The 26,432-nt window shown below is 41.1% G+C and overlaps 1 protein-coding gene across 5 annotated transcripts; it reads right to left on the bottom strand.

Moving 5' to 3' along the window:
• Window positions 1-2,168: 2,168 nt before the first annotated feature.
• On the bottom strand, window positions 2,169-25,733 carry mtm1 (myotubularin 1). 5 transcript variants are annotated; one of them, XM_029525794.1, is made up of 16 exons: window positions 25,678-25,733; window positions 24,035-24,121; window positions 23,500-23,572; window positions 23,052-23,146; window positions 17,646-17,756; window positions 16,625-16,726; window positions 13,985-14,068; window positions 7,491-7,640; window positions 6,631-6,816; window positions 5,807-5,989; window positions 5,558-5,713; window positions 5,381-5,428; window positions 5,187-5,279; window positions 3,877-3,990; window positions 3,599-3,775; window positions 2,169-3,088 (listed from the first exon to the last, which is right to left on the bottom strand). In XM_029525794.1, exons 2-16 carry the CDS (start codon window positions 24,089-24,091, stop codon window positions 2,915-2,917), a joined length of 1,803 nt encoding a protein of 600 aa, XP_029381654.1. In that variant the 5' UTR covers window positions 24,092-24,121; window positions 25,678-25,733; the 3' UTR covers window positions 2,169-2,914. The 5 variants fall into 5 exon arrangements, with proteins under 5 accessions (XP_029381654.1, XP_029381653.1, XP_029381652.1 ...); XM_029525793.1 differs by having other exon boundaries at window positions 2,169-3,091; window positions 25,678-25,732; XM_029525792.1 differs by having other exon boundaries at window positions 2,169-3,094; window positions 25,678-25,731.
• Window positions 25,734-26,432: the final 699 nt, after the last annotated feature.

Genomic DNA, 26,432 nt, shown 5'->3' with positions numbered 1-26,432 from the left:
GACACTGCAGTTACTTATTGGTGGTTGGAACAAAGTGCTAGAGTCTTACGATTACCCTGCATTTGGAAATAGATGAAAGAAACATGGTTGTAAGGAGCAGCTGCCATCTTCCTGACAGATATTTTTAACCACCATTCTGGTTACGGTGATTCCTCTCAGTTTGTGTCAATTGGTTTCTAATGAACTATAACGGGACTTGAATCTTAAGTTAACAGCGCAATCCACACAACAGGCTATTTCTAAAACTCTTTAAATATCACATCATAATGGAGAAGCTTGATTCTGTTTTACACACACACACACACACACACACACACACACACACACACACACACACACACACACGTCCAAATAATGTCCTGAGTTTGTCTCTGCAAACGGCTGTGTAGACACCAGCTCCATGACAGCACAAAAAACCAAACAGGCTATTTACAGCAGGTGCCTGGAGAGTGTTTTTTCTGGAGGATTTTATGGAAGCCCATTGGAGTCTGAGGAAGTAATAGTAATAACAATAAGGTAATAGACAATACTGATGAAAAAACAAACAAACAAAAAAAATAAAATAAAATAAATCGCTCAAAATGAATTACATATTAGGAAGACCTAATTGAAATATCTACTGTTGGATAATGGGGATTTATAACTGAACTTGGGGTCGTGAATCGAACCAGTGACAAAATCTGATAAAGTTGCAAGTTTGAGGTTAAAACAAATCAATTACTAATTTCAACAAGTACAACATTTTAATTTTTTAATGTCAACATAAAAATCATATTTGGAATCAATATAGAATTACCCCTTGGGATTAATAAAGAATTTCTACTGATTCTGATTGAACTTAAACTTATAAAAATGTTTCACTATTTCTAACATATATACTTTTTATTTTTCCAGCACAAATGATCTTCCATAGAATCCCCTTTATTAAATTACTTATTACTTTCTACAAATGTCAAGTGTCATTTCCTAATGTTTACACACAGGACTTTAAGCTCTCTCCATCTTTTCCACCAGGGATGAAAACACCAGATGACCACCAGTTCACATGTTGACTTCTGGGGGGACATTATTTTTTCACACAATGAGTCCAATCAGAAAAAAAGAGAATGTAAGGCCCTTTTGTATAGGTGGTGGGCAAAATATCCCACATGAAGTCCAACTGCAATATCAATAAAAGACCAACACCTGTACAAAAGGCATCTGTGCTGATCATGTGACACTCAAACATGACTTTTCAGTGAATCAGGACTCAATATCTAAAAATAGGCTGATTTACAAAAAGAGCTTTCTAAAATATTTCTGCTCACTGCTCCAAAATCTGTGTTCTGGTAGCAGCAACTTGGCATGACAGGACTCTCAGGGACCTGGTCTGGATTCCCAGTGTGTGTTTAAAAAGGAAACGATAAAGGTACCAGAGGTGGCATGAAAACAGGCAAGCACCACTTCATTCCTCTTGAACGCAGAAAAAAATTTCAGAGGGCACCAAAGCTGCATTCATAAAAGTAAATAATTTCTAACTAAAGTCTAGTCTATTAGCTAAAACTGGATTTTCTTAGTTAGAATTAGGAAATGCGGCAGAAGATACAGGAAAGGAAGAAAACCCATCCATCTCTGACTTGACACCTGGTTACATGCTTTGCTAGAGGTGCAATGGAACTCCAGGTCTAAGAGCCCCAAGCAACAGCTCTGGAGATTCTGCTCAGCTCCTTGTGAGACAGGAAATGGCATCAGGAAAAATTGTGACAAGTATGAGTTGTAAAACATGCTGTGGAAGGACAAAGGCCTGATAAGCTGCATTTTGACTTGACTCATCTCCAAGGTGGGGCTGTTAAAGTAATCTATTTATTTCATCTCCACCACAGCATATCATCTTTTGAGTGTGGAGGTGGGTAAATCATCAGATTCCTGTTGAGATGTCCGTTAACATAACTGTTGAATGTAGTCCAGGTCTAATTTCTTCTGTGATCCTCATCCTGCCAGTCTACCAGCCTGTTTAAATTAGATTTGATTAGTTAGGTGAGAGCTTCATACTTATCATTAGGTTTCCTAATTTTCCTCCTTGTTATTAATTTTATTTTTCAGCACAGTTTCATAGCAGTATATTTCCCAATCAGCACATCTTTTTGTATTTTTGTGTTGCTCTTTGAAGCACTTTGACCCACATGTTGGTATGGAAGGCGCTATATAATTTATTTACATTATTCATTTCTGAAAGGCAGGAGTTTTTTTTTTTTTTTTTAACAGAGCATTTTCTTCTACATCACTTCCTTGTAAATGCTGAGCAATGTCAAAGCTACGACAAGCTAAGCCACACCCCTGACATCTCTTTGAAGTGTAAGCACTGACTGAATTTCAGGTCCAACTTCTCCTTTAAGGGAAAACATCTGTATCTCAAGGGTCACTTACTGACTTAATCTGAAGCTTACCTGGAAAATATGAGTAAATAGACACTGCAATATGATTACTTAACTAAGATAACCAAACATACACAAACAAATAGAAGTGGATCTCAGTTCAGCGAACCTGACTATGATATGGATGAAAGACACACACCTTTAGTCCACTGTGCTGCCAGTATGAACACTGATACACAACCCCTGTGAATCATGTGTATTCAAGCCCTTTGTACTAAGGGCCACTAATTGTTTTTAAGGCTTCACTGTGTGTGTGTGTGTGTGTGTGTGTTGCGACAAGGCTGTACTGTGACATATTGCATAAAGCACTACCACCACCTCTCTGGTGTTAGAGTTAACCATCAAACTAAATCTTATTAGCATCCTTTGTTATCCACAGTGAGGACTGAAGAGCACTACCTTCCTCTCTGTGTGTGTGTGTGTGTGTGTGTAAGACAGAGGTCAGAGTGAAAGTGCAAATCAAAAAGCATATCAGTGTGTGTCTGTGTTTGTCACCACCCTCAAAAGGGAGTCTGTAGGTGTGCGTATTGCTGTGATGGTGTGGAGGTGTTTGGAGTGGGGCTGTTAGTCAGGCGGGAGGAAGGGGAGGAGTCAGACAGCTGCAGTTCCTCCAGCTTCTTCAAGTACTCGTCTCTGAGGGCCAACAGCTCTTTGTAACGCTGCTCCACCGGACTCTGCTGCTGGATTGCGCAGATGTGCACGCACACGCCATACAGCCACATAACACACATTAGACACAGACAGGAAAAAACAGGAGAGGATGACCTGAATCAAATGGCCACACATCAAGCTCAAACCTGACCCAATAAATAAGATGCTGGTAGGTACATTTCACTTCATTCTCCATATGATTTCAGCTGATTCACACTTACATTTGCTTTTCCTCTTAAAATATTATTGAAATCTAATCTAAATCTAATATTTTAAATACTTTAAATTTAGAACTAGCCTTCTTCTTCTTGGCATGTTTACTTGAACCCCTAAGGTTGCCAGGCTGAAAGTTGCCAAAGATACTAATAGGTAATCAAGGTGAACAGTAATGGTGGGCACTTCATTCAAACCCTGCTTCAGGTCTGTGCATATATTTCATATTAAGAGGCTTCTGGGCCCCTAGAAGTCCTGGGGCAAGGGTAGTTAGTTGCTCAGGTCACAGTCTCTTATAGCAAGCATCACAGTGCTCCTACCTGCTGTCGGATGCGTGGATTCCAGCGTATGTAGTATGTGACCCACAGCTCCAGGTGACGCATGCTGGCGACGGGATAGAGAACTCTGCCAGATTCAGGAGTGTAAAAGGGGTTCAGGTAAATGTCCATCTTCCCATTGACTAGAGACCATAGGGACACAGTCTTTGATCTCAAATCCTGAGCAGAGAAGCAACAACATGTTAAACAATCTAGTAAGCTGCATGGAGGCAGGTATAGAACCCTAGAGTATTCAGTGTTAGAAGTCCAGATGGTCTTACATGCTGGTCTCGGGCACTCTCACAATTGTAGAGAAAGGTCCCAAAGCGACAGCTGTAGAGATGATCCAAGATCATCAAAAGGAGGCGCTCGTTAAACTCAAAAGCTGTAGGGAACTGAGGGGAAAACAATTTTAAAACTCAATACATTCCAGCTCAAACGTGCAATACTAGGGCAGGGCAATGACTTGATTAATTCAAATTTGTAGTTTAAAGATGATCTGTTTTTTTAAGTAATGTTTTTCAATGTCCCATAGTTCATGTGTGTTTGAGTTTGTCATTCCCTTATCTGGGTCACTAATGTATAGATGTATACAGCAGGTAAAGTAAGTATTGAACACGTCACCATTTTTCTCAGTAAATATATTTCTAATGGTTCTACAGACATTACATTTTTACCAGATGTCAGTAACAACCCATGCAATCAGAACATGCAAAGAAATCAAATCTTAGATGTCCATTAATTAAGTTATGTGTGATAAAATTGAATGACACAAGGAAAAAGTGTAAAACACACTTAAATTTATTTAATACAAACGCCTTTGGTGGTAATAACAGCTTCAAGTCGCCTCCTGTATGGAGAATCTAGTTGCATGCATTGCTCAGGTGTTATTTTGGCCCATTCTTCCACATCAAAAGCGTTCAAAACTTGAAGGTTCGATGAGCGTCTTTTATGAACTAAACTTTTTAGTTCTTTCCATAGATTTTATATTGGATTCAAGTCAGGTGATTGGCTGGGCCATTCTAGCAGCTTTATTTTTTATTGATATTTTTATATATTTATTTATAAAATCACACCTGAGCAATGCATGCAACTGGTTTCTTAATTCGGCCTGTGTTTCATCGCTGCCCTGCCGACAAACCAGGGCCGTCAATCCCGAGTTACAAGGAGGGCGCCCATCAGCGTCACGCACCCGTTGCTGGATCACACTGAGGTTGTCTGGGCAGAGACGTTAGATTTGGGTGTTTCACAAACTTAATGATCGGTTATTGTTGCGTGTTTTAACGGACCGCCAGGTCCGCCGTCTGCTATACTCGGAGGAATAATTTTAAGTTTCTGCCTGTTTAGATTGTCTTCACCAAGCTAAACTGTTTTGAGTTATCCCATTCGAAATATTTATTTGTTTGTATTTGCACCACCACGAGTGAAAAGCAAGTTGCTTTGTCAGTCTACAACCAGACACCGGGCTACAGACGACCTTCTGTATGTTCGCCCTCTGTACTCTGTAGTGGAAAGCAGTATTATCTGCATTTACAAGAACCAGGTTTACCCAATAACTTTGGTGGAAAAGGGTATTAAATATGTCACTGACCTGTTTTGTCATCTGCCAAACACAATCGATGAACTGAACAAAGATTGGTGATCTGTCCTGGTCAGCATGATTCTTGTCCCCGTGACCTATCCTCTACAAATACACAGTGAAGTGAGTCACTTTTAGTTTACCGAGCCACAGTGGATACAGAATCATACCAAATAATTAAATGTGAAACTGATCATTTTACTTACTGAGGCAAACTTGTGTCCAAAGCTGATCCACTCCTTTTCGATCAGCACCTGAAGATAATCTTCATCAGATTACTTCTTGATTTTCTCTCTTTTCACCACAGCTTTATTCAAAAAAATAAAACCAGTGCAGAGGAACTACTGCAGCTGTCACATGTGTGTTTTCATTAGGGTGCTGACCTGGAAGCCTCGGAGAGTGCGGTAATGACTGTCTAGCATCAGCATGGCCAGAGCGGTGAGTTGAGCAGTCCTATCCCAGCCATCGCTGCAGTGGACCACAACAGAGTTCCCACTAGAAACCTTGTCTGCTACCTGGATGGCTCCTGACAGCACTAGCTGCACATAGACAGGATTCAGACTGTAAGATTACAGTTGAAGTCCAAGAAGAAAAAATATAATGTACGGCTGGACACAGATTCTGTCCCTTACCTTGACATGTTCCAGCCAGTGTGTGGACTCCAGACTGGACAGCCAATGTGACTCTTCCACATTGGGGTAGACAATGTCTTTGAGCTTCTTAAGGGACTCCCTCATGACATGGATATTCTGGATGTCCAGAAAAATTAGCTCTGCATTCTGGTACTCGTCCCCCTCATAGCCTCCTCCAGTGGCCTGGATCAACAGTAAAGCATCATGTTATTAAATATAGAAATCAAGCATATTATCCTTGATTCCTCATTTAGAGATTTTAAATGTAAAAAACATCTTGGAAGCTAGTAAATCAAATCCAATTAAATGTATTAATTTCCTTTAAGAGGCAAAAACTTTGAGCAGAGCCACCATCTACTTTGACCGGTTGGGTTGAGAGAGAGAGAGCAAGAGATCGCAAGAGAGAAAAATAGAGATTAAGTCAAAGAGAGAGGGACTGAGAGAGGAAAGGCAGGGAGGGGGTGGAGAGAGAATACGAGCAAGAAGATGCAATAAATATGCAGATTGTACTTACATAGATAGTAATAGCATGTATCAACATTCATAACAAATTCATTATTATTCTTTTGTTTCCTATCTCCTGTGACCTTTGAACCCTGAAGGCACCTCCCTGGTGGCATTTCTACCTACACATGACAATACTTCCCATCCCCTCTTTGCTCTGACTCCTTAAACAAGTTCTTGTCCCTTGTGAAACCTGACAGTACTTCTTGTCCTAGCTAATCTGAGAAGATTTCCCATCCTCTCTGACTGACCTATAATTCTTGCAGTATTTTATTGCCATTCCCATCTGACTCTTAACAGGACTCCCTGTCACCTCTGACCTTGTTGGCAACTGCATTGACATTGGGTCTGGCATCATATATGGTGAGCTTGGTGGTGTTGTTGGCTTCCCTGATCAGCTCCAGGTAGCGCTCATCATCCTTGTTTCTCTTCCCAGACATGCCAACCAGAGGCTGACTGCAGCGGATAATGACAGCCTGGTTTTCCCTGTGGATCCATGATAGGACCTAAGGAACCAGGGAACATGTGAGTACTGTGGGATGTGGAGACACTGCCAAGTGGACTTAGTAGAAAAAGGACAGCTCCTGAATGATTGCATATTTTTATTTATTTATTTATTTATTTATTTATTTATTTATTTATTTTTTTTTTTACAAAAATTGTAGAAGGTCTGTTCCTGGGTCAGGTCAGCGACAACTGTGAAAACATGACAACGGTACACATGACTGCAGAGCAACAGCAAGCCATGAAAAAGAAGCTACTATATGCTCAATTATACTCCTTCTGTTTTAATTCTCTATTTGAAGCCAATGCAAGACCCATTTCACTCCAGTAAGTAAGAAGACCCAATGCAAAAGTTAAGCTCCTGAATGATTGCATATTTTTATTTTTTTTACAAAAATTGTAGAAGGTCTGTTCCTGGGTCAGCTCAGTGACAACTGTGAAAACATGACGATGGTACACATGACTGCAGAGCAACAGCAAGCCATGAAAAAGAAGCTACTATATGCTCAATTATACTCCTTCTGTTTTACTTCTCTATTTGAAGCCAATGCAAGACCCATTTCACTCCAGTAAGTAAGAAGACCCAATGCAAAAGTTAACAAGTGCACCCCAGGATAAGCTCTTTGGTCTCTTCCAAAACATGGGATAGCTTTACACAGGCCAGTGTGAACCTCACCGGGATGCGTCCTCTGGATCTGAAGGTAGCCACTCTCCTGAGGTCCTCCTCTTTACTCTTAAAGGGCACAGCCAGCACAGTGGGGTAGGTGTCACACAGCTCATAGTTCTTATTGATGAAAGTGATACGCCACTTGTTATTGGGTAGACCCTAGGAGAGACCATAGTTATCTTCATCATTAGACACCAATTTACACAACTGTAACACTATTTCTGTTTTATACAATAATCACTTACATTTCAAAACCATGTGAAGCCAGGTAAGTATTGGAAGCAAAAAGCAGGTTTGGAACAGATTCAAACATTTATGCATGCACACATGCACCGGCTGACAATTGTATTGAGTGTTTGCACATTAACTCGGTTCTAGCCAACTCAAACATCTTCTAGTTCCAGAGTTAAGCTTAAGATCTGTTTAAGGTAACTGATATCAGTTCTTTGTATCAACCTTGTCCGCAGCAGCTTATCGCTCAGTGGCTGCTGACTACAGACATGCTAACAAACACACAAGTAACAAGAACAACAGCTGGAGGAAAGTTCAAGTGTTTATTTCTTTGCACAAATAAACACTTTATCTTTACACTTTATAATTCTTTTAATGAACACTGAAATCATTAGACTGAGTATTATCAGTAGTTTGAAAATATAGGTGTAAGACAACTTGTATATGACATAACTACAATGCATTTAAGGTTTTTAAGTCCTATTCCGTGAGTTGTTTGGTTGTATGAACCTCGCTGACTCACTAACCACTGACCAAAAGAACATGGCAGCAGGTTAAGACAAAATAAAAGTTTTCATGGTGGTAAGTAGCCCGCTATATTTATTTTAAGCCAACCAAAGAACAAACAAACAAAACAAAAAAATAGTAGTGGAGGCCCTCCTGCAGAAATGACACCAGCAGAGGAACTAGCACTCAGCCCCAACAGGGAATGGCCTCAGGGGCCAGTATGTCAGAGGCATAGTCCACTAAGTTCCCTCCCCAGGTGTTGCTTCATCAGTTTGTATCAGCTGTAAAGGCTAATTATATGCCTATATCTTTCTGTGAGAGGAGACACCTCATTAGGCCCATCATCATGCAAGTTGCACAAAGCTGACTTGTTGATGCAACCCCAAACCCCAAAAAAAAAAAAAAATCTTCACCGTAAACCAATCAGGCATAACTTCATGACCACCTGCCTTATATTGTGTTGGTCCCCCTTTTGCTGCTAAATTGGCCCCGACCTGTCAAAGCATGGATTCCCCTGAAAGTGTGCTGTGGTATCTGGTACCACAATGTTAGCAGTAGATCATCACTAGTTCTGTAAGTTGCAAAGTCTCCATGAATCAGACCTGTTTGTATGGCACATCCCACGATTGGCTCGATTGAATTAAGCTCTAGGGATTTTGGAGGCTGGGTCAATCCATTAAACTCATTGTTGTGCTCCTCAAACCATTTCTGGACCATTTGTGCTTTGCTGCATGTTATATTATCCTGCTGAAAGAGGCCATAACCATCAGGGAATAACATTACCATTAAAGGGTGTACATGGTCTGCAACAAGGCTCAGGTACGTAGTATGTGTCAAAGTAACATCCATATGAATGGCAGGACCCGAGGTTTCCCAGCAGAAAAATATCCAACGCATCACACCGCCTCTACCGGGTTACCTTCTTCCAGTAGTGCATCCTGGTGCCATGTGTTCCCCAGTGACTGACATACACACACACCCGGCCAAAACAAGATGTAAAGGAAAACGTGATTTATTAGGTCAGGCCTCCACTTTTAATAGATGCTGACCACTGCAGACAGAGAACATCCGAAAAGAGCCGAAGTTTTGGAGATGCTCTGACTCAGTCAGCAAGACATCACAATTTGGCCCTTGTCAAACTTGCTCAAATTGAACACTTGCCCATCTTTCACGCATCAACTTTGATGACAAAATGTTCACTTGCTGCCTAATATATCCCAGTCATTAACAGGTGCTATGATGAGACAATCAGTGTTATTCATTTTGTCTGTCACAATGTTACATCCGATTAGTGTACATCCAATGGATCCCCTGAACACAGATGCTCAACTCACACCTGGCACATGGGTGAGTAGGTCTTGTTTAACACTGTGCATTATATGCATCTATGTCCTCACTTGCAGTAACTGAAGTTTTCTTCTATTTGCATTATTATGGATTTGAAGGCAAGAGGGCGATAGTGGTTTGGTTTAGTGGGCTGTGGTTCTTTGAGTGTGGCGATTATGGTGGTAGCAGTCTGGTATGATTGACAGAACAGTGAGTAGAGCACTAGCAAGAGTTTGTGGGCACAGGCCTTCAGTACCCTTGCTGGAATGCCATAAGGCCCTGGAGCCTTGCTTAGCTTGCATCAGCTGAGCTGGCACTGTACATCCTCCTCTGTCAAGGGGGCTGGCTTGCCTACTTCTGGTACGGGGAGGGTTTCCAACAAGGCTTTCCTCTCAGCTGTAAAATCCAATATGTCAAAATGGACAGAAAAATGTGATCAGTTGTCAGTTGGTTATTGTTCAGGTGTTGTATTTGGATTCACATGCCTTCTTGGTGTTCATGTTGGCAAAGGTACTCCAGTTTATCAGTGAATTTCAGTTTTGCCTTGAAAACTAAATGTTTTATTTTCCTGTTCGCCAATTTAAGGCTTGAGCCTAAAGGCTTTGCGTTTTTCCTTGGGGCTTTGTCTTATTTGTTGAGTGATCCAAGGTGTAGAGTTGGGATAATTTTTTATTGTTTTAACAGGAATGCTGGTGTTTATGCAGAAGTTGATGCAGTCTGTAATGATGGAAACTCTGTCATTCAGATTTTCATCAAAAATGCTCCAAGGCTCCCTGACAGTGCATGCCAAAGAGCCTTGGAGATGGGCAGTGGACTCCTCCAACCACTGTTGTTGTGCTGTAGCATTGTGGCTTGTGGCATTTCAATTCTTGTCTGTACAATGGAAGTAAACAGATGACATTGTGATCTGCAAGTCCAAATGGTGGATACGAATGGGCATGAAATGCATCAGTAATGTTATCGTAACACATATCCAAAATGTTTCCCCTTCCTCATAGGAATATGAGGAAATTAAAATGATCTGAAATTATGGTAGTACAGTGTCCAGTCTGCATGAGTTGAAATCCCTCAAAAGGAACACAGAAGCCAGGGGATACTTGGCTATCATGGCATTAGGATCCTCGGCTATCAGCTCTGCTGCTGTCTTGTTGTTCCTCCGCACCACACTCTTTTCCGTGGCCAAAGTTCCCGTGGCAGATCCACAGCAGGCCTTATTTTGCACAGAGGTGAGGTCTGGAGTAGCAGGAATTCATCATGGTTGTGGGTGAGTAGCCTGTGGCCAGTTTCATTTCGTACTGCAAGGTTATCACAGGCCAACGATAGAATTGCAGGCGAGTGATGATCACTTTGAGCAACTTGGTCATGTTCGAGACACTTAACAGTACCTAAACATACATAGACAGGATGTGGTGTGGAGTAAAATGGAGAATGAGCTGTGCTATTGCAGGGTGCATGCGCCATCTCTCGCTTTTCCAGCTTAAGAACAGCATTTCATGGAAATGGTAAACAACACTGTTTCACCGTGTTCACCGATTTGGAGCTTGAAGAGGAAAACATCCACATCCAGCAAAAAGGAAATAGGACTGCGCTAACTTTCAACAAATTTCACACTGATGGTCAATTGCTCTGGGACCTCAAAATCACCATCTGGCTCTTTTGAAAGGATAGGCACCATGAAAATACCAACATGGCATAATTAAGTCAAATGTATATCAAGCGGGAACATATGTTCTTCTCCCCAGTGTATCAACACTCTTTTTCAAGAATAGACTTTTTCCTGTCAAGCCATTCAATTAAAACAAAAATTTAACACCAGCATAGACCCAATTATAAGTCAGTGACCATGCACCATTGTCCCACCACCTTAAAATAGAATAAGACAACTAAAAAATGCTAAATTACACCTAGAAAATATCTTATTCGAAAAAACAAACCAAAAAACTGAATTTATACAACTCAGATACCACATTTCTGAACAAATCAGGCAAATTTCTTGCAAATCAACTCCAACAAGAAAGAAAATCTCTTATAGGTGCAATTTAGGACTCAAACAGCAAATACACCCGATTACTGCAGGAAATCGATCATATCCTCCATAGATTTTATCAAAACCTATATTCAACCACAACCAAAACCTAGAAGACATTCAGGCCTTTCTCAAAAGTCTAAATTAGCCTAAGCTAATTTAAGAACAAAGAAACTTGTTGGATGTGCCACTGACCTTGAACGTATTTCTGGTCACAGTTGGTGCCTTTATTCTTCAAGACAGTGACAGAGATTAAAAACACTTTTAATGTAAGAGTTATACAAATTTCATGAATTACTACTGCAGATCAACTGCAAAATGTTACTAAATGGATAAATCCAAATGCAAATAACTGTTACAACATCAGAATCTCTCACTTGCCCTTCATTAACATGATCCTCAAGCTTCATAGCTTTTCCAAAAACACAATTATTGCCTCCACCCTCTTAGGTTGGTGGAAAACTCATTAACTACAGATTCCCAACTGGAACCATGTCTGTTCTTCCCGATCATGCACAACGCAGACTTTGTAAATAATTAAGATCCTCTTCATCTCAGCATTAGGTGCACCCAACTCTATCACATCTTCAAGGACAAATTACTTTTGAAACACACATTTATTTCAAACTTTTGAAATAAAAGAAAAATAAATTTTGTCCAGTACCTACAAGTGAGAAAGACAACAGCCTCCATTCCTCCTTACTGGTTTTGCTGTAACCGTGTCCTGGGTTTCTGGCATGCTGGGGCCAATGGGATTTCCAGTGGGAAGGGTCCCCATGCATCTGGGGGCAGAGCCCAGGCCTTCCCGGAGGGTGAGGGGGCTGGCGGTGACTGGTGGTGACTTTCGATGGTTGACGTGTTGGTTCCTGGTGACTGCCAGGGTGACTGGCGTGCCCCTGTTGCTGCACTGCGCTGGGAGGGGGTCCGTTTGGGGGCTTGCCAGATTCCCTGGGACAACTGCCCTGCCTGCAGGCACTTGGACTGCTTCACCAGTGGCCCTCTGGCAGGGGACTGGGCCCTCACTTGCCTGCCTCCTAAATTGCACCACCTTCACTCTTCACACACCTATTTCTCACTGGCACATTTAGGCACACAACATACATCAAACACGAATACACCACACCTTGGTGGACGGACCGGGGCGGGTTCAGGGGACACTCTGTTGGGACAGGCTGCAGGTCAGCAGTGTGCTTTCCCCTCTGACTTGCCCTCACCCTCCTCTCCATTCCCATCCTGTCGTACTGCTTAAGATCCCTGGTGGGCCTCTTTGGCCGTTGGGGTGCCTCTGACTCCTCTGGTGGGTGGGGTGGTGGGGATTGGGGTACTTGATGGTGGCTGTTAATGGGCTGGTTGGTGGATCAGGGGCGCTGGGAATCTTATATGCATTTGCTTGGGCGGTTCAGTGGTTCTGGCAGTTACCCACTTGGAACATGGGGTAACGGCTACGCATACAGCGTGACACGCAGGGTGGCGTGCCTGGGCCCTGGCAATGGTCTCACTTACATTTAGTGAACTTGCCAGCTCAGGTTGGGTCACATCATGAAGAATTGATTAATCTTGTCAAAAATGGGCTGAGCTTTTCTTTTAATCTATCACTATGTACCCGATTTTTGACTGCTCCTCAAAGTCCAGATAGGTGCACCTATCTGAACTTACATCTCCCCAGAGATCTACACAGAAATCCTCCAGACTTTCATAATCTTGACTGAGGTGGCAGGAAAGCATCCTTCACTCCAGTACTTCCTACCAGCACCACCTGCTGCCCGTCCCCTGTCCATCCTTTTGCATTTTGCCTTTGTTCACCCCTACATTCACTGAGGTGTAGCACTGCCACCCCTGCATACCAAGGGCATTTTAATCAATAAAGATAAACAAACTAGTATCCAGGTAGGGTTTGCTGTGGTCACATTCACACTTTGAAAGTGCAATTACTTAGCTGCAAGACTATAAGTGCATCAATCTCATGAAAAGTTGACACCGTGTGGTGTTTAACTATGAGGACAAATGAACACAAAAAAAAAAGAAAAAAAGAGAAAGGAATTCATATAAACCACATTTGTGGAATGGGGGATTCACTAATTACAAAAAAGCACAGCTTTTCCTTAATTCTAAGGGTATTTTCCTCTGCACTGTTAAACTGACTTATCTGTTGTTTCTGGAATGTGTACAGAGCAGCAGCTAAAGAGATCAAAGAAGACAGTTCAGGAAGATCAAAGAAGTGGTTAATTTTCTCAGGCTGCTGTTTAACGTAACTTCATGTTTTATGAACAAGCTTACGTATAAATGTGTAAAAGTTTACTTTGTTTTGACAATTTAGTTTTAACACAATATGTCAGTGATATCAAACTATCACAGAATGAGGACTATGTGACCATTCCACCCAGTCCTTGTTCCATCACTGATTCCTTCTCACCTGGCGTCTGAACTCCTCTATGGGCTTGTAGATGTTCCAGCCATTGTCGCCATACTTCTCCTGAGACACATATGCAAACAGAGGCTGGACAGAGCACAAAAGAGGTTTCACTAAGAGACAATAATATACAACAATGAGTTGATTATTCAAAAAAAGGGTTAATTTGCTTTCTTCTCAAGAAGATGTAGAAAAACTAGTCCATGCATACCTCTAACCTAGAATACTCTTATTCATTACTATCAGTATCTCTTAAAAGTCTTCAGAAAAGACTTCAGTTGATTCAGAACGCTGCATCACTAACATTAACAGGAGCTAGAAAAAGAGATCACATTTCTGCTGTGCTAGTTTCTTTTTAACTGGCTCCCAGTAATGTTTCGCTCTCGCGCCCTCTCCCTCTCACCCATGCATCTACATTTCAACAGTAACTTTGTTTCTTCAGTAGTACATGTTTTGCCCCTCCTGTCCTCATCCTATAGGTGCTGTAGGATCATCTCTGCGCCATGTTCCCACTCAGTACTTGTTGTTAAATTTAGTTATAATTACACACCAGAACACTCTTCCCATTGTAACCTGTTCTTCTCACCTACTGCTAATACATACTAGGGATGCAACAAAATTCTATATTTTATTGAACCGTTTAATACGCCGTTCGGTTCAATACACAAAGGCAAACTTGGCACAGCACGTGCTGTACAATTAGACACAGTAGAGAGAGCAACACTGCTCTGTTCCTGAAGTCCCTTAATTTCCCAGGAGCCAATAAGCACCAATCAGCATACAAATACTGGAAAAGAGAGTGGAGAGTAAACCTTGAGCAAACATAGCAAGTGAACGGGACTCAGAAAAAAGAAAATTTGAAGAGGTGCCTCTTACAAGTCCTACAATGACAACGGACAACGAACAAAGCACGGTGTGAAAGCATTGCTTTGCAGTTGTTTAACTATTTTGAATTGATGCTGCACTTAATTTCATGTTCACATTTGTTGATTGTATTTGTAGCAGTGGGTTAAAATGTTTTAATTTTATTAGATACTACACTTTCTATTTGATATTGCCTATTTTTGATAAAGGGTAAGATGAGTGCTCCCTTTTTAATAATACTACATCTGTGCTATTCTCTGATATTCTATATGTAACAGTTAAGTAGTTTCTAATTATGGTGGCGACAATAAAGTTTGCTGTTTATTTTCTTATTACTGCAGTTTTTTATGGAAGGGTGTTAAATTTTTAGAATAAAATGGTTTGACTATATCTGTGCTTGCTTTTAATTATTTTTACATGAAATATATTGCCTTTTCTAGTGAGTAGTTTTTTATTAAAAGATATTGAAACCGAACCGTTACCATGGCCCAAAAACCATGATGCATACCAAAAAACTGTACCGTTGCATCCCTAATATTTACTATTGCACATTTAGAACTATGTATGTTTTGCTTGTATCTTCCATGGCATCTTCTTTTCTCCTGTTCTTGTTCTGTGTCCATCCCTCTACCCCCATCCTCTCCTTCATGCTCACTCTCACTGCCCCCTCACCCCAAAAATCGCTGCTTCTCTCAACCCAACCAGTCGAGGCAGATGGCTGCCCTCCGTGAGCCCATTTCTGCCCAAGGTTCCTGCCTCTTAAAGGAAGTCTTTCCTTGCCACTGTCACCAAGTGCTTGCTCTGTGAAGCATATGTTGCGTCTCTAACAACTCAATAAGACAAGCAGGTCTAGACCTGCTCTCGGTGCCAAGTGCCTTGATGTAACTTTGTTATAACTGGGGTGCTATACCAATACATGTGATTTGATCTAAACATCAAATTCTATAGACAAGCATTATGGTCAATCAAACCCTGAGCCTGAACATGTAAACCGTTCCTACAGGTTTTATGTTTTGTTTTTTAAACAAATGCTAAACACCTAGCACCTTCTGATTGTAATTGAAATGCCGTTCCGTCCATGTACAGGATTAGTGCTAGTGTCATACAAAGAAATCTGCATAAATTCAGACTTTTTTCCGAAATAAAAGGAATAACTGGTCAAGGAGCCATGTTCTCATGTTGTCAGTTGACTTTTGCCTTTGACTTTGATCTTAAGCGAAGTTAGCCAAGGGATGGTGGGCCTGATGTTTATGATCTTCACTGCAGATCAGACTCACACTATAAGCTAGTCTGAAGCCCCTTTATGTGGCTGGCCCCTTGTTGGTTGGCATGCAAGACAAAGAAGTTTAAAGACAAAACCCTGTTCCTTTATAAAGCTGGTGCTTGTCTGTTGTACAGTGTAGCCTTGACAATAGATTAGTTCGCAGAATAAATTGAAAGAGTTTCACTGTCTTCCCTAGTCTGGACTAGGCACATAGCTAAAGCTGTACAAAGGCTCAGACACAAAATTCATCATCCAAAGCCTTGCCGGTGGACAGGTATGTATTTTCATGAACAATGGGCTTTGAAACAGATGCAGGCCAGTAATGACTGCTGCTATAAATACACAAGTGATCAGCATAGGAAAAATATTCCTTATGACCGTGTGAGGTGAAACCTTGAAAACATGATCATCATTCTGTTCCAATATTCAATAGGTGTACCTTGTGGGCTTTTGAGTGAGGACATCTTGATCCCTACCTTACAGCAAGGGGATGGATGTAGTCAGACCCAACTTACCAGACCATGTGAGACAGGGAAGGCATGTCTGAAGAGCAGCTCAAAGATGTCTCTTCTGCTGTGGCCCTCCTGTTTCAAGGCAAACCTTAAGTTCCTCATGTCCTAAAGAGACAAAAATGGAAAACCTGTACCAGCAATACACAAATAGGTTCACACATACAGCACTGATGGCAGATAACATAAACAATAGTTTCAAGAAGTAACTAACTCCTGTGTGCTCTTATGCGGACACATGATTTCTGGGTTTTATAACTGAATTTCACTGAGCGTGGTAAAGTGATAGGTTCACATTGGACTCCTCAGATACTTCCAAACCACATTCTAACACCAATAAACCTGGAGTCCTAGTGTAATTCTATTATTGTGAATTATGTTTCAAGTGTTTTTTATAATATATATTTCATATCTCACATGAAAGCAATGCCATATAATTGTCATTTGCTAAGATACAATTAGCAAAGTAATGAAATGAAGGTCACAGTCATCACCCCATTAAAGAAAGATCTTTTATGGATGGTAAGGAAATCATTGCAGGAAATATCATGATTCTATAACATTGAATAACACCACCTCAGCAGTTGAGGTGGTGTGGGCATCTGGTTAGGGTGCCTCCTGGCTGCCTCCCTTGGGAGGTGTTCCAGGCACGTCCAGCTGGGAGGAGGCCCCGAGGCAGACCAAGGACCAGGTGGAGAGATTTTATCTCTACTCTGGCCTGGGACGCCTTGGGATCCCCCAGTCAGAGTTGATCTGGGGCTCCCTGCAGAAGTTGCTACCCCCGCGTCCCGAACTCGGATAAGCGGATGAAGATGGATGGATGGATGGATTAATGAATGAATAACACCATAATTCAAGTGTAACAATTTTCAGTCTACAAAGTCACCATTCTGTAATTTTTCTGGCATAAATTATAATAAATAAAGTATGGGAAGGAGTTATATATACCCATACAGGAGCTTAGTTAAAGAACAAAGACTTGTTGCACGAATTACATGACGATTAGATATAAATAAAAAACACACACCTTGCAGGTGATATCCAAGCCATAGGAGTTTTCTCCTCTGCTTGATGCCCCACCCATCTTCTCCACCCGACTAATAGCACCAAGTGGAACATCCAGTGTCACCATTACATCCTACAAAAAAGTGTCAGTGTAAAAAATAAATAAATAAATAAATCTTTTAGTCACTATTATTTCAGTTTTTGTGAAGTTCCTTGCCATGATGAACAATCAATATGGACCACCAAAGGAAAGAGTGTAGTTCTTCATTATAGTGGTTGATTTCAATATTCATGTAGTGGCAGCCTTAGTTCTGCATTAAAGCTATTAAAGGCATTTCCCAGCTTGTGAATGAACCTACTCACTTCTCAATCATACTCTTGATCTTGTCTTTACAAAAGGCCCTGAAATTGACCAATTAATATTATTTCCCTACAACCCTTTTCTCTCCGAACATTACCTAACATTTGAGTTTACAATAATTGGCTGCGCCAAATTTAAAGAGAACATTAAGTCATCATTTGCTATATTGCCATGACTAAATTCAATGGAGGATTTCACCCCTACACAGATTGATGAACTTGTGAATAGGACTATGGCCTCACTGTGTTTAAAACCTGATACTGTTTCCCCTCTGTAGATGAATCCTGCCTAGCCTGGAAAAAAAGATGAAAAACCTCTTCAAAATGCCAGAAGCTCCTACGATTCAGCATTGGTTGAAGTAAACAAGAACCCCAGGTTTTTCTTCAGCACTGTAGTCAGGCTAACAGAAAGACAGCACAGTTGAACTGTTGATTCCTTTAGATCTCAGGAGCAAGGACTTTATGGGATTTTTTTCAAATAAAACTGTAACAATCAGTAATGTAAGAGAGCTGATGTAATTCATCAGCTCTTAACTACAATTGGCCTACATAAAAAGAAGGCTAGTTTCAACCGTTTCAAAATCCAGACCATGAACTAGTATTTTAGACCCGATACCGACCAGGCTGTTAAAAGCGGTCTCTGTACAAATTAAAACATACATTTTGGTTCATATCAATGTGATTTTATTGTTGCATTATATATGACACACTTTCAAGCTCGATCCAGATGTCTTTGCTAATGACTGACCTATATCTAACCTTTCATTTTTACAAATTCGTGAGAAAGCAGTCACAAACCAATTATGTGAACATCCGCAAAGGAATGGCTTGTTTGTTTCAGTCAGGTCTTATAGTACATCATAGTACAGGAGTTTCCAAGTTCTCCCTGTGCTTGCCTTGGTTTCATCCAGGTGCTCTGGTTTCCTCCCAAAGTCCAAAGACTTGAATGTCTAGGTTAATTGGTGGCTCTAAATTGCCCATATATATATATATGAGTGTGAATGTGAGTGGTTGTTCATCTGTCTGCCTCCAGGTGCTGTCTGTGTGATGGACTGGCAGTCTGTCCAGGGTGTACCTTGCCATCACCCGGAGCACCTTGGAGAAGCATCATCTAATCATCTTAACACTCTGGGGCTCGAGCTCCACTACTGAGAATTCTGGGGTCATTTTTGGCCAGGATTTGTTCTTTGTACCACACATAAAACAAGTATTTCAGACAGACTTTTTTCACCTGAACAATAAAAATTACAGTAGCTAGAAAATGATAGCATTTCTCCTGTGCTAGCTTCTCCTCACTGGCTCCCAGTAAAATTCAGAATAGAATTTAAAATCTTTCTCCTAACATGCAAAGATCTTAAAGACCAAGCTCCATTGTATCTCAGAGAGCTCCTAGTTCCTTGTTGTCCACAGTAGGTCACTTCGCTTTTGATGTAGATTTATTTGTAGTTTCTAGAATAAATCCATGAGTAAATCAGGATGCAAATCTAGCTATCAGGCTCCTTTTCTATGGAACCATCTCCCAGTATCAGTCCAGAGGGCAGATTCTGCAGCTTTCAATTTCAGGCTTAAAACCTTCCTTTATGACAAAGCCTACAGTTAAAAAAAAGCTAAAGTTCAAGCCCTGTTTCTTTAGTTATGCTGCAATAGGCCTTGACTGCTGGGGGATGTACTGAGAACCTCCCTCCTACTCGCTCTTTGTCTCTCACTGGCTCTGTGGCTCTCTCTCCCCTATAGAATTCAATTCCATTCAAGTGTTTGTCATTGTATTCACAAATTAGTGTTTAAAAAAAAAAAAAAAAAAAAAAAAAAAAAAAAATCACATCCACACACAATAATTAAAATTCTAAAATTCGACAACATAGGTCTATCGTGCAAACCTGCATCAAACAGTAGTAGTGTGCAAATAACGTGGTGCAAAAATTTGCATGAATAATTGTTAATGAGATTTTGGTGCAGTCATGGTCTGGGATAAAAATCTGAATCTGGATGTGAGTCTTGAAACAGCATCTGCCTGTGGGGAGCAGCTGTTTATTGCCAAGGTGTGTGGAGTCTTTTGAAATAGTGGAGGCTCTTTTGAGGTAGTGATTGGTGGCAATGTCGTGTAGAGGGAGTAGTGAGCAGCCAATGACTTTTTCAGCTGTGCATATGGTCTGCTGCATTGACTTTTTCTCTGCAGCTGTACCACAATGCAATGTTGAATGTTATGTTAAAAAAATCAATAGCTAAAAAGTCACAAGCAGCTTCTCTTCCAGGTTGTTTCTCCTCAGCAGCCTGACAAAGTGGAGACGTTGCTGTGCTTTTTTGGTGATTTCTGTGGTGTTTATGGTCCAGATGATGTTATTAGATATATGAAGGCCTAGGCACTTGAAAGAGTGAACCTGCTCCACATATGCTCCATCAATACACAGTGGTGTTGGATCTTCTCTGGGTTTCCTCCTGAAATCTTGATGACTTCTTTTGTTTTGGTTGTGTTTCATTTCCGGTTATTTGTGTTTCACCATCTCAACAGTCTCTGGATCTCATTTCTTTAATTGGACTGGTATCACCCTGTTATGTAATTAGCAAACTTGATGATGCTGTTGGTTAGGTGGGCTAGGGACCAGTCATGGGTATACAATGAATAAAGCAATGGACTTAGCACACAACCCTGGGTGCACCTGTGCTGAGCAAGATGGAATAGGAGAGGTGCATGCCAAGACTGACAGCCCGTGTTCGGTTGGTGAGGCAGTCAGTAATCCACATGCAGATGAAAAGGGGAGATCCAGGTGACGCAGCTTGTTGACCAAGTAGTCTGGGAGGATGGTGGCGACTCATCGCCACATGTGCTGCCATGGAAACTACATCCTCAGTGGAACTTTGGGTCAAAGGAGGATGGGGGACAAGACCTGATGGCATGAGAGACCAGTCTGACTGATGTTAGTGCCACTGCTCTGTAGTTTAAGTCGTCAGCTGGGGCTGTCTTTTAGGCACAGGAATAATGATGGTGGACTTGAGGCAGGATGGTATGTTCTAAAACAATGAAGTGTTAAAAACTGTAGTTGAGACCCCAGCAAGCTGACTAGCGCAGGACTGAAGTGCCCTGCTTGGTATCCAGCAGATTTCCTTGGGTTAACTACTCTCAATATACACCTTACCTTGCGTTCCTGCACAATAGCAGTTCCCTTTACCTTGCAAAACCATGCAAAGTAGTTTTCCAGCTTCTCTGCTAATGAGGTGTCTGTATTGACAGCCTGTTGTTGTTGGAGCTATCTTTGTAGTTGGTGATATGTCTTAGCCCCTGCCACATGCCTGTGTTGTTTGACATGAGATGGCCCTCTACCCTCCTCTTGTACGCTCCCTTTGCTTCCTTGATGCCTATCTTTAGTTCCGCTCTCACCAAGCTCATATCTCCTTGTCCCCTACCAGAAAGCACAGTTGCACTTCTTAAGTGGTTTTTTAACCTCTGCAGACATCCATGTTTTCTGTTAGGGAAAAGACCTGATGCGGGGGAAATGCAAACAGCAGTAATTATCCCTGACGATATCTCGCAAGGGAGATAAATTGGTCTGCAGAGGACTGACAAAGCTTCTAGGTCAAGGGAGCAGTGGTTAGCAATAATCCTGCTATTAGTGCCCCAGTTGTTATTGAGGCAGATGCTCAGTCCCTCGCTTCTTCTCTTACCAGAGTCCTCGTTCCTCTCCTGTCGGTAGCTAGTGCAGCCTGCAAGCTGCACTGCTTTGTCGCGGATGAGCTTGGAAGAGGGATAAGATGCTTGGAAGTGAAGTCCGGTGTGGTAGCTTCCTTAGCCTAGCTAGTAGGCCTTGACCGACAGCCTTTCTTTTGCTTCCGCTCCTTCCGCCATCTCTGCTGCCTGGTGGAGCCGAAAACAAACCAGGGAGAGTCCGGTGGTCATGCGTTGTCCTTCGGAACATTGTGGGTGACAGGAATTCCATCGAAACAGTCAAGCTGTACCATAATCCAATGTCTATGAGGTCTTTCTGTTCATAGATTAAGTCCACGAGAGTCAATAACCCTAACCCTACACTCCACAAACACAGAACACCAACAGAGCCACCATGTTGTGCAAATAAAAAAATAAAAAAAAAAGAAAGGGGGGTGGTTCTACTGAACAAAGCCCCCCACTGCCTTTCCTTGCCTTGTTACTTCTGCCCCACTCATCTTCTCATTCTCACAACCCAACCCAACGAGGCAGATGGCTGCCCTCCCTTAGTGTGGTTCTGCCTCCTAAATAAAGTTTTTTCTAGCTACTGCCACCACATGCTTGCTCATGGAGGGATATATTGGGTCTTTTTAATAACTCCATAAAGAGTTTATATGTAAAGTGTTTTGATGTAACTCTGTTATGATTTGGCACTAAATTAATACATTTGCTTTGTAATATTATTTGATTATTGTTATTACATCTCAGCTTGGTTACAAGTTGCAATACATTTACTTCTTAAAGTATATTTGCACAGTGCCTACTTTATATGCAGCAAGAACAAGATCTTAAAAGCAACAGCATCACTAGCATAACTGGTCAGAGCATCAGACCTCAGTTTCATTGCAAAAAATATGGCAGCAAATAATCACAGAGATAGGTACGTTTTATGAACTGAAGGTGAATTATCATAAATGTAGGACTATATTTACTTACTTTTTTATTTTTATACTTTATGCATTCAGCTTCAGCTTCTATTTATCCACGGGAAAAAGGTTGTGGTGATTTGGGTTTTGTTTTTTGTTTTTTTCCACAAACCTAAGATACTTATTTTGCTATCAAGAAGCCTAAAGAATTGTGAAGATATTAGCTGGTGTGAATGTTTTGTCAATAAATAAATAAATAACAAATAGGTTCAATGTTAAAGTTCAGTTGGCAGTCAAGTGTCATTTCAATTTAGCAAAAGGTGTTTCAAATAAATGTTATGATGTGGAGAGAGCTCCAAAACATTTTCACTTTTAGTCAGTTGACAGTTTGGTTCACATAATCAGGATAGAACCACCTACAATCAGCAACAGCCAAGAAAAATCCAGCTCTCACTCTCACTGTCTAACTAGCTCTCTCTCACACTTACACACAAGGACTTACAGTGTCTGAGCTTTTGAAGTAGAGTCTGTAGTTGGTGATCAATACTTTTCCTTTCACAGCTCCACTGAAGGGACAGATGTAGATGATGTCTTTATCTGAAAACAAATAAAGCCACCCATTTCACTGTGTTATTTATGTCTGAGTCTCTCTGGCTGAGGCTTTGTCATAGCAGTGCCAAAGAGTCCAGCTAAAGTCTTGGGAGTACAGAGAAGAAGACAGAGGAGGAAAGAGATGCAACAGGGGTACTGTATGGCTGTGAAGGAAGCAGCGGCAGTGCATTTAAAAAGTGTGGACAGCAGCAGAGCTTTCCTCGTCTCATTAACCACTGAAAGCACTTTAAATTCATATATCATTCACAGGACAAATCACTGACCTTCAGATTACCACCATCCTCAGGTTGTCTATAGTTCTGTAGCAACAGTCATTATGGACATGAGGATAGGCTCACCTGTAATTCTCTCCTCTCCTGGCAGCAGACTGACATCTGCTAGCAACTCCATCTTCAGAGATTCTCTGGAAGCCTTCACACACATGCACGCACAGGCACACACACAGTTGTATTAATAAAGAGGGGTGGAAAAGCAAACAGATGAAGATGTGAAATTGTGAAACATCTGTAAGACTCGAAGTTTCATTTGTGAAGTATTAACATAGTTAATTGTTAATGTGTAAAAACAACTAAATGGTTCCTCAATATTTACTTAAGATCATCATTTAAAGATGCAGTGATCATCATCTTTAAAGTAAGCTTCTTGGCCCTGAACCCATAGATTCTGCCTGTAAGATCCTCTCAGAATCCACTAAACTACACAGAACGTCTCAGAACTTTGGGACCAGTCATCCTGAGTTGAGGTTTGGAGATTTTCCCATTTTCTCTGTTTTAATAAATTTTCAAAACATTTCTTTGCCAGAATAGATTATTGACTCAAGAGCAGAAATGTCTCAGTAGACAAGATAAATGCGTGTGCCGCAAATCCACTTACACTGGAGATGTGCGTATCCATGGCATTGGAATTGTAGACTGAAATTGGTGAGGCCATTGCTCGGGGGGTGGGGGGGGCTTCTACAGGCTGAGAGAGACAGATTGTTAGGCGGGAGCGGGGTCCTGGTCACAGCTGGACCACATACACTATAACCTGCAGGACTGTAGGGTAGCTTAGTCTACTGAGCTATATATATATATTTATTTTTTTTTCCTTTTCCCTATTTGGGGTCACCATAGCAGGTATGCTCTGTGACTTGCATGATTGATTTGGCCACAGTTTTTACACCGTTCCTGTCAAGACCACCCCATTTGTCTGGACTAGGGACCAGCACAATCCTGACACTTATTTGCATGAGATGAAAAACCTGCATTCTGATTGAGACAGAGATCTCCTCAATCTGAGACTTGTTGAGCTGAACCTGTGCTGAAAAACAATGCTGCAGCATCACAGGCTGTGACAGCAATGACGCATCAAAACTCACAAGACATGAAACTAGCAAGACTAACTGCTTCCTCATTCTCTGAAAGTGTCTGTCATTAGAGGGAGGACATCACCATGACAACTGTTTTTATTCTGATAAATGTTGTGTAGTATATTGAGAAAATGAGCTTCATATCACAGCTTCCTGTTTCTCAGGTTGATTCAGTGCTGAGTACCAATCCTAACCCATCAGTACAAGGGTACTGATAGGAGTGAACAGGTTAACTGTAGCTGTGCCTGAAAGGGACAGCAATATCCTGATAAGCCAGGCTCTCATCAATGTTGCACACCATACACCATGTTTGTTCAATAAAAAAATTAAATATTCAATAACATTTTTGAAATGTGCAATTCAATCAAGATTTTTTTTATATATTTTTAGATATTTGTCATGTAAATTTTGATTATACATTCTTTTTATTATTTTAATAGCAAATTTAATGTTTTTATATCTTATCTAGTTTATTCTTGTATTTCTATTTTACCCAAAATGCTTCAATTATGAAGACACATTTTATGCTTCTTGGCCATTTGCTGATATTTTTCAGTATAAACAGCCTGTGCAATAATTCACCTATTCATAATCAATCTGTTACAGCAACATCTGACCATTGACCTGAAACTCAATGATGATGATATGTTTTGTAAAAAATTACCAATATTTTTTAACTCATTCATCTGATGGCACGTTGTTTTATTTTGGATTAAGGGGGACTATGAGGGACTAGACCTCTTTTTAACTAGACCAGTTCACAGACTGGTTCCACTGTGTGACTGACTTGTCTAGATAGTAATAAAGAGCAGTGCACCAGCTTTGAGGTCTGAACAGTGAGGCTATGGGTTTCTCTCAATCGGCATCAGAGTCCGGTCTGACCCAGGTATTGTTAATACCAAGTTTCACACACCTAGAACATGAATCTGGATGAGATGAAAGGTTCTCTAACGCCCCTTAAGTTAACTTTAGCAACTTGGCCGCTGTGGTCGGTACGTCTGTGGAGTTGACCAGGAAATAGCAGAGGCCTATATGGTAGGACGGCTCGCTCCAGCCGAAATTCAGGCGGTTTCTCCGCCACAAAACTCCAAAACACCCGATAACCGCATCCGGGGAACACTTAGCGAGGATTCAGCTGGACTCCCTGTGGCGAAGTGTCTTTACTTACCCGCAAAGTGGGATTCTCCTGCGGCTGAATGTCGAGCTGTTTCCCTCGAGCAACAGCAGGAATTCACGATTGTCACGTGCCGGCTTGTCATGACGCCGATTGGCTGGTTGTCAAACTTAATATCGCAATGAATACTGGGAGACGTTGTTTCCACAGTGGTTGACATATTGCACATATTGCATTGTCGCATGCATTTGTCTGATAACTATTGCTATTTCTGTTTATTTGTTTGTTTTTGTTAGTTTGTTTTATGAACGCAGGTAAATTTGTATATGCAAAATGAAAAATATGTAATGGTTTAAACTGACGATAGATATGTTTTATGTATTCCACATCTGTGGCTCATACAAAACTCCATGTTGCCTAGTTTAGACATATGTTACATAGATCAAACATGTTATACCTCAATATAGCAGTATCCAAAAACTCTGGCACCACATTCACAAGCAGTGGCGGCTGGTCAGTGGAGGGCGCATCAAATCAAGAGATGAAAATCAAAAGAAAAAACAAATATGCTGTGAGATGCAAATAGTTATTGAAACATTGTGTTATTTCGGTCTGTGGGTGACTGTCAATAGTAATTTAAAATTTTATTTGGTTTTGAAATTGTTTTTATTTTATTTTATTCACCTATTATTGAAGTTCGTGGAGATATGGGAGCAGCAGGCGTTGCATGAACATGGGGTAGCGATTATTCACCACCTGCAGGATGAGGACAGGGAGAGAGAGGAGAGGAACTGTTACACATAGTTAGA

Source organism: Echeneis naucrates, chromosome 18 (genome assembly GCF_900963305.1).
Source record: "Echeneis naucrates chromosome 18, fEcheNa1.1, whole genome shotgun sequence".
Classification (NCBI taxonomy): domain Eukaryota; kingdom Metazoa; phylum Chordata; class Actinopteri; order Carangiformes; family Echeneidae; genus Echeneis; species Echeneis naucrates.
Note: the sequence above shows the minus strand (reverse complement) of the source record. Positions and strands in the feature narration are given on the sequence as shown.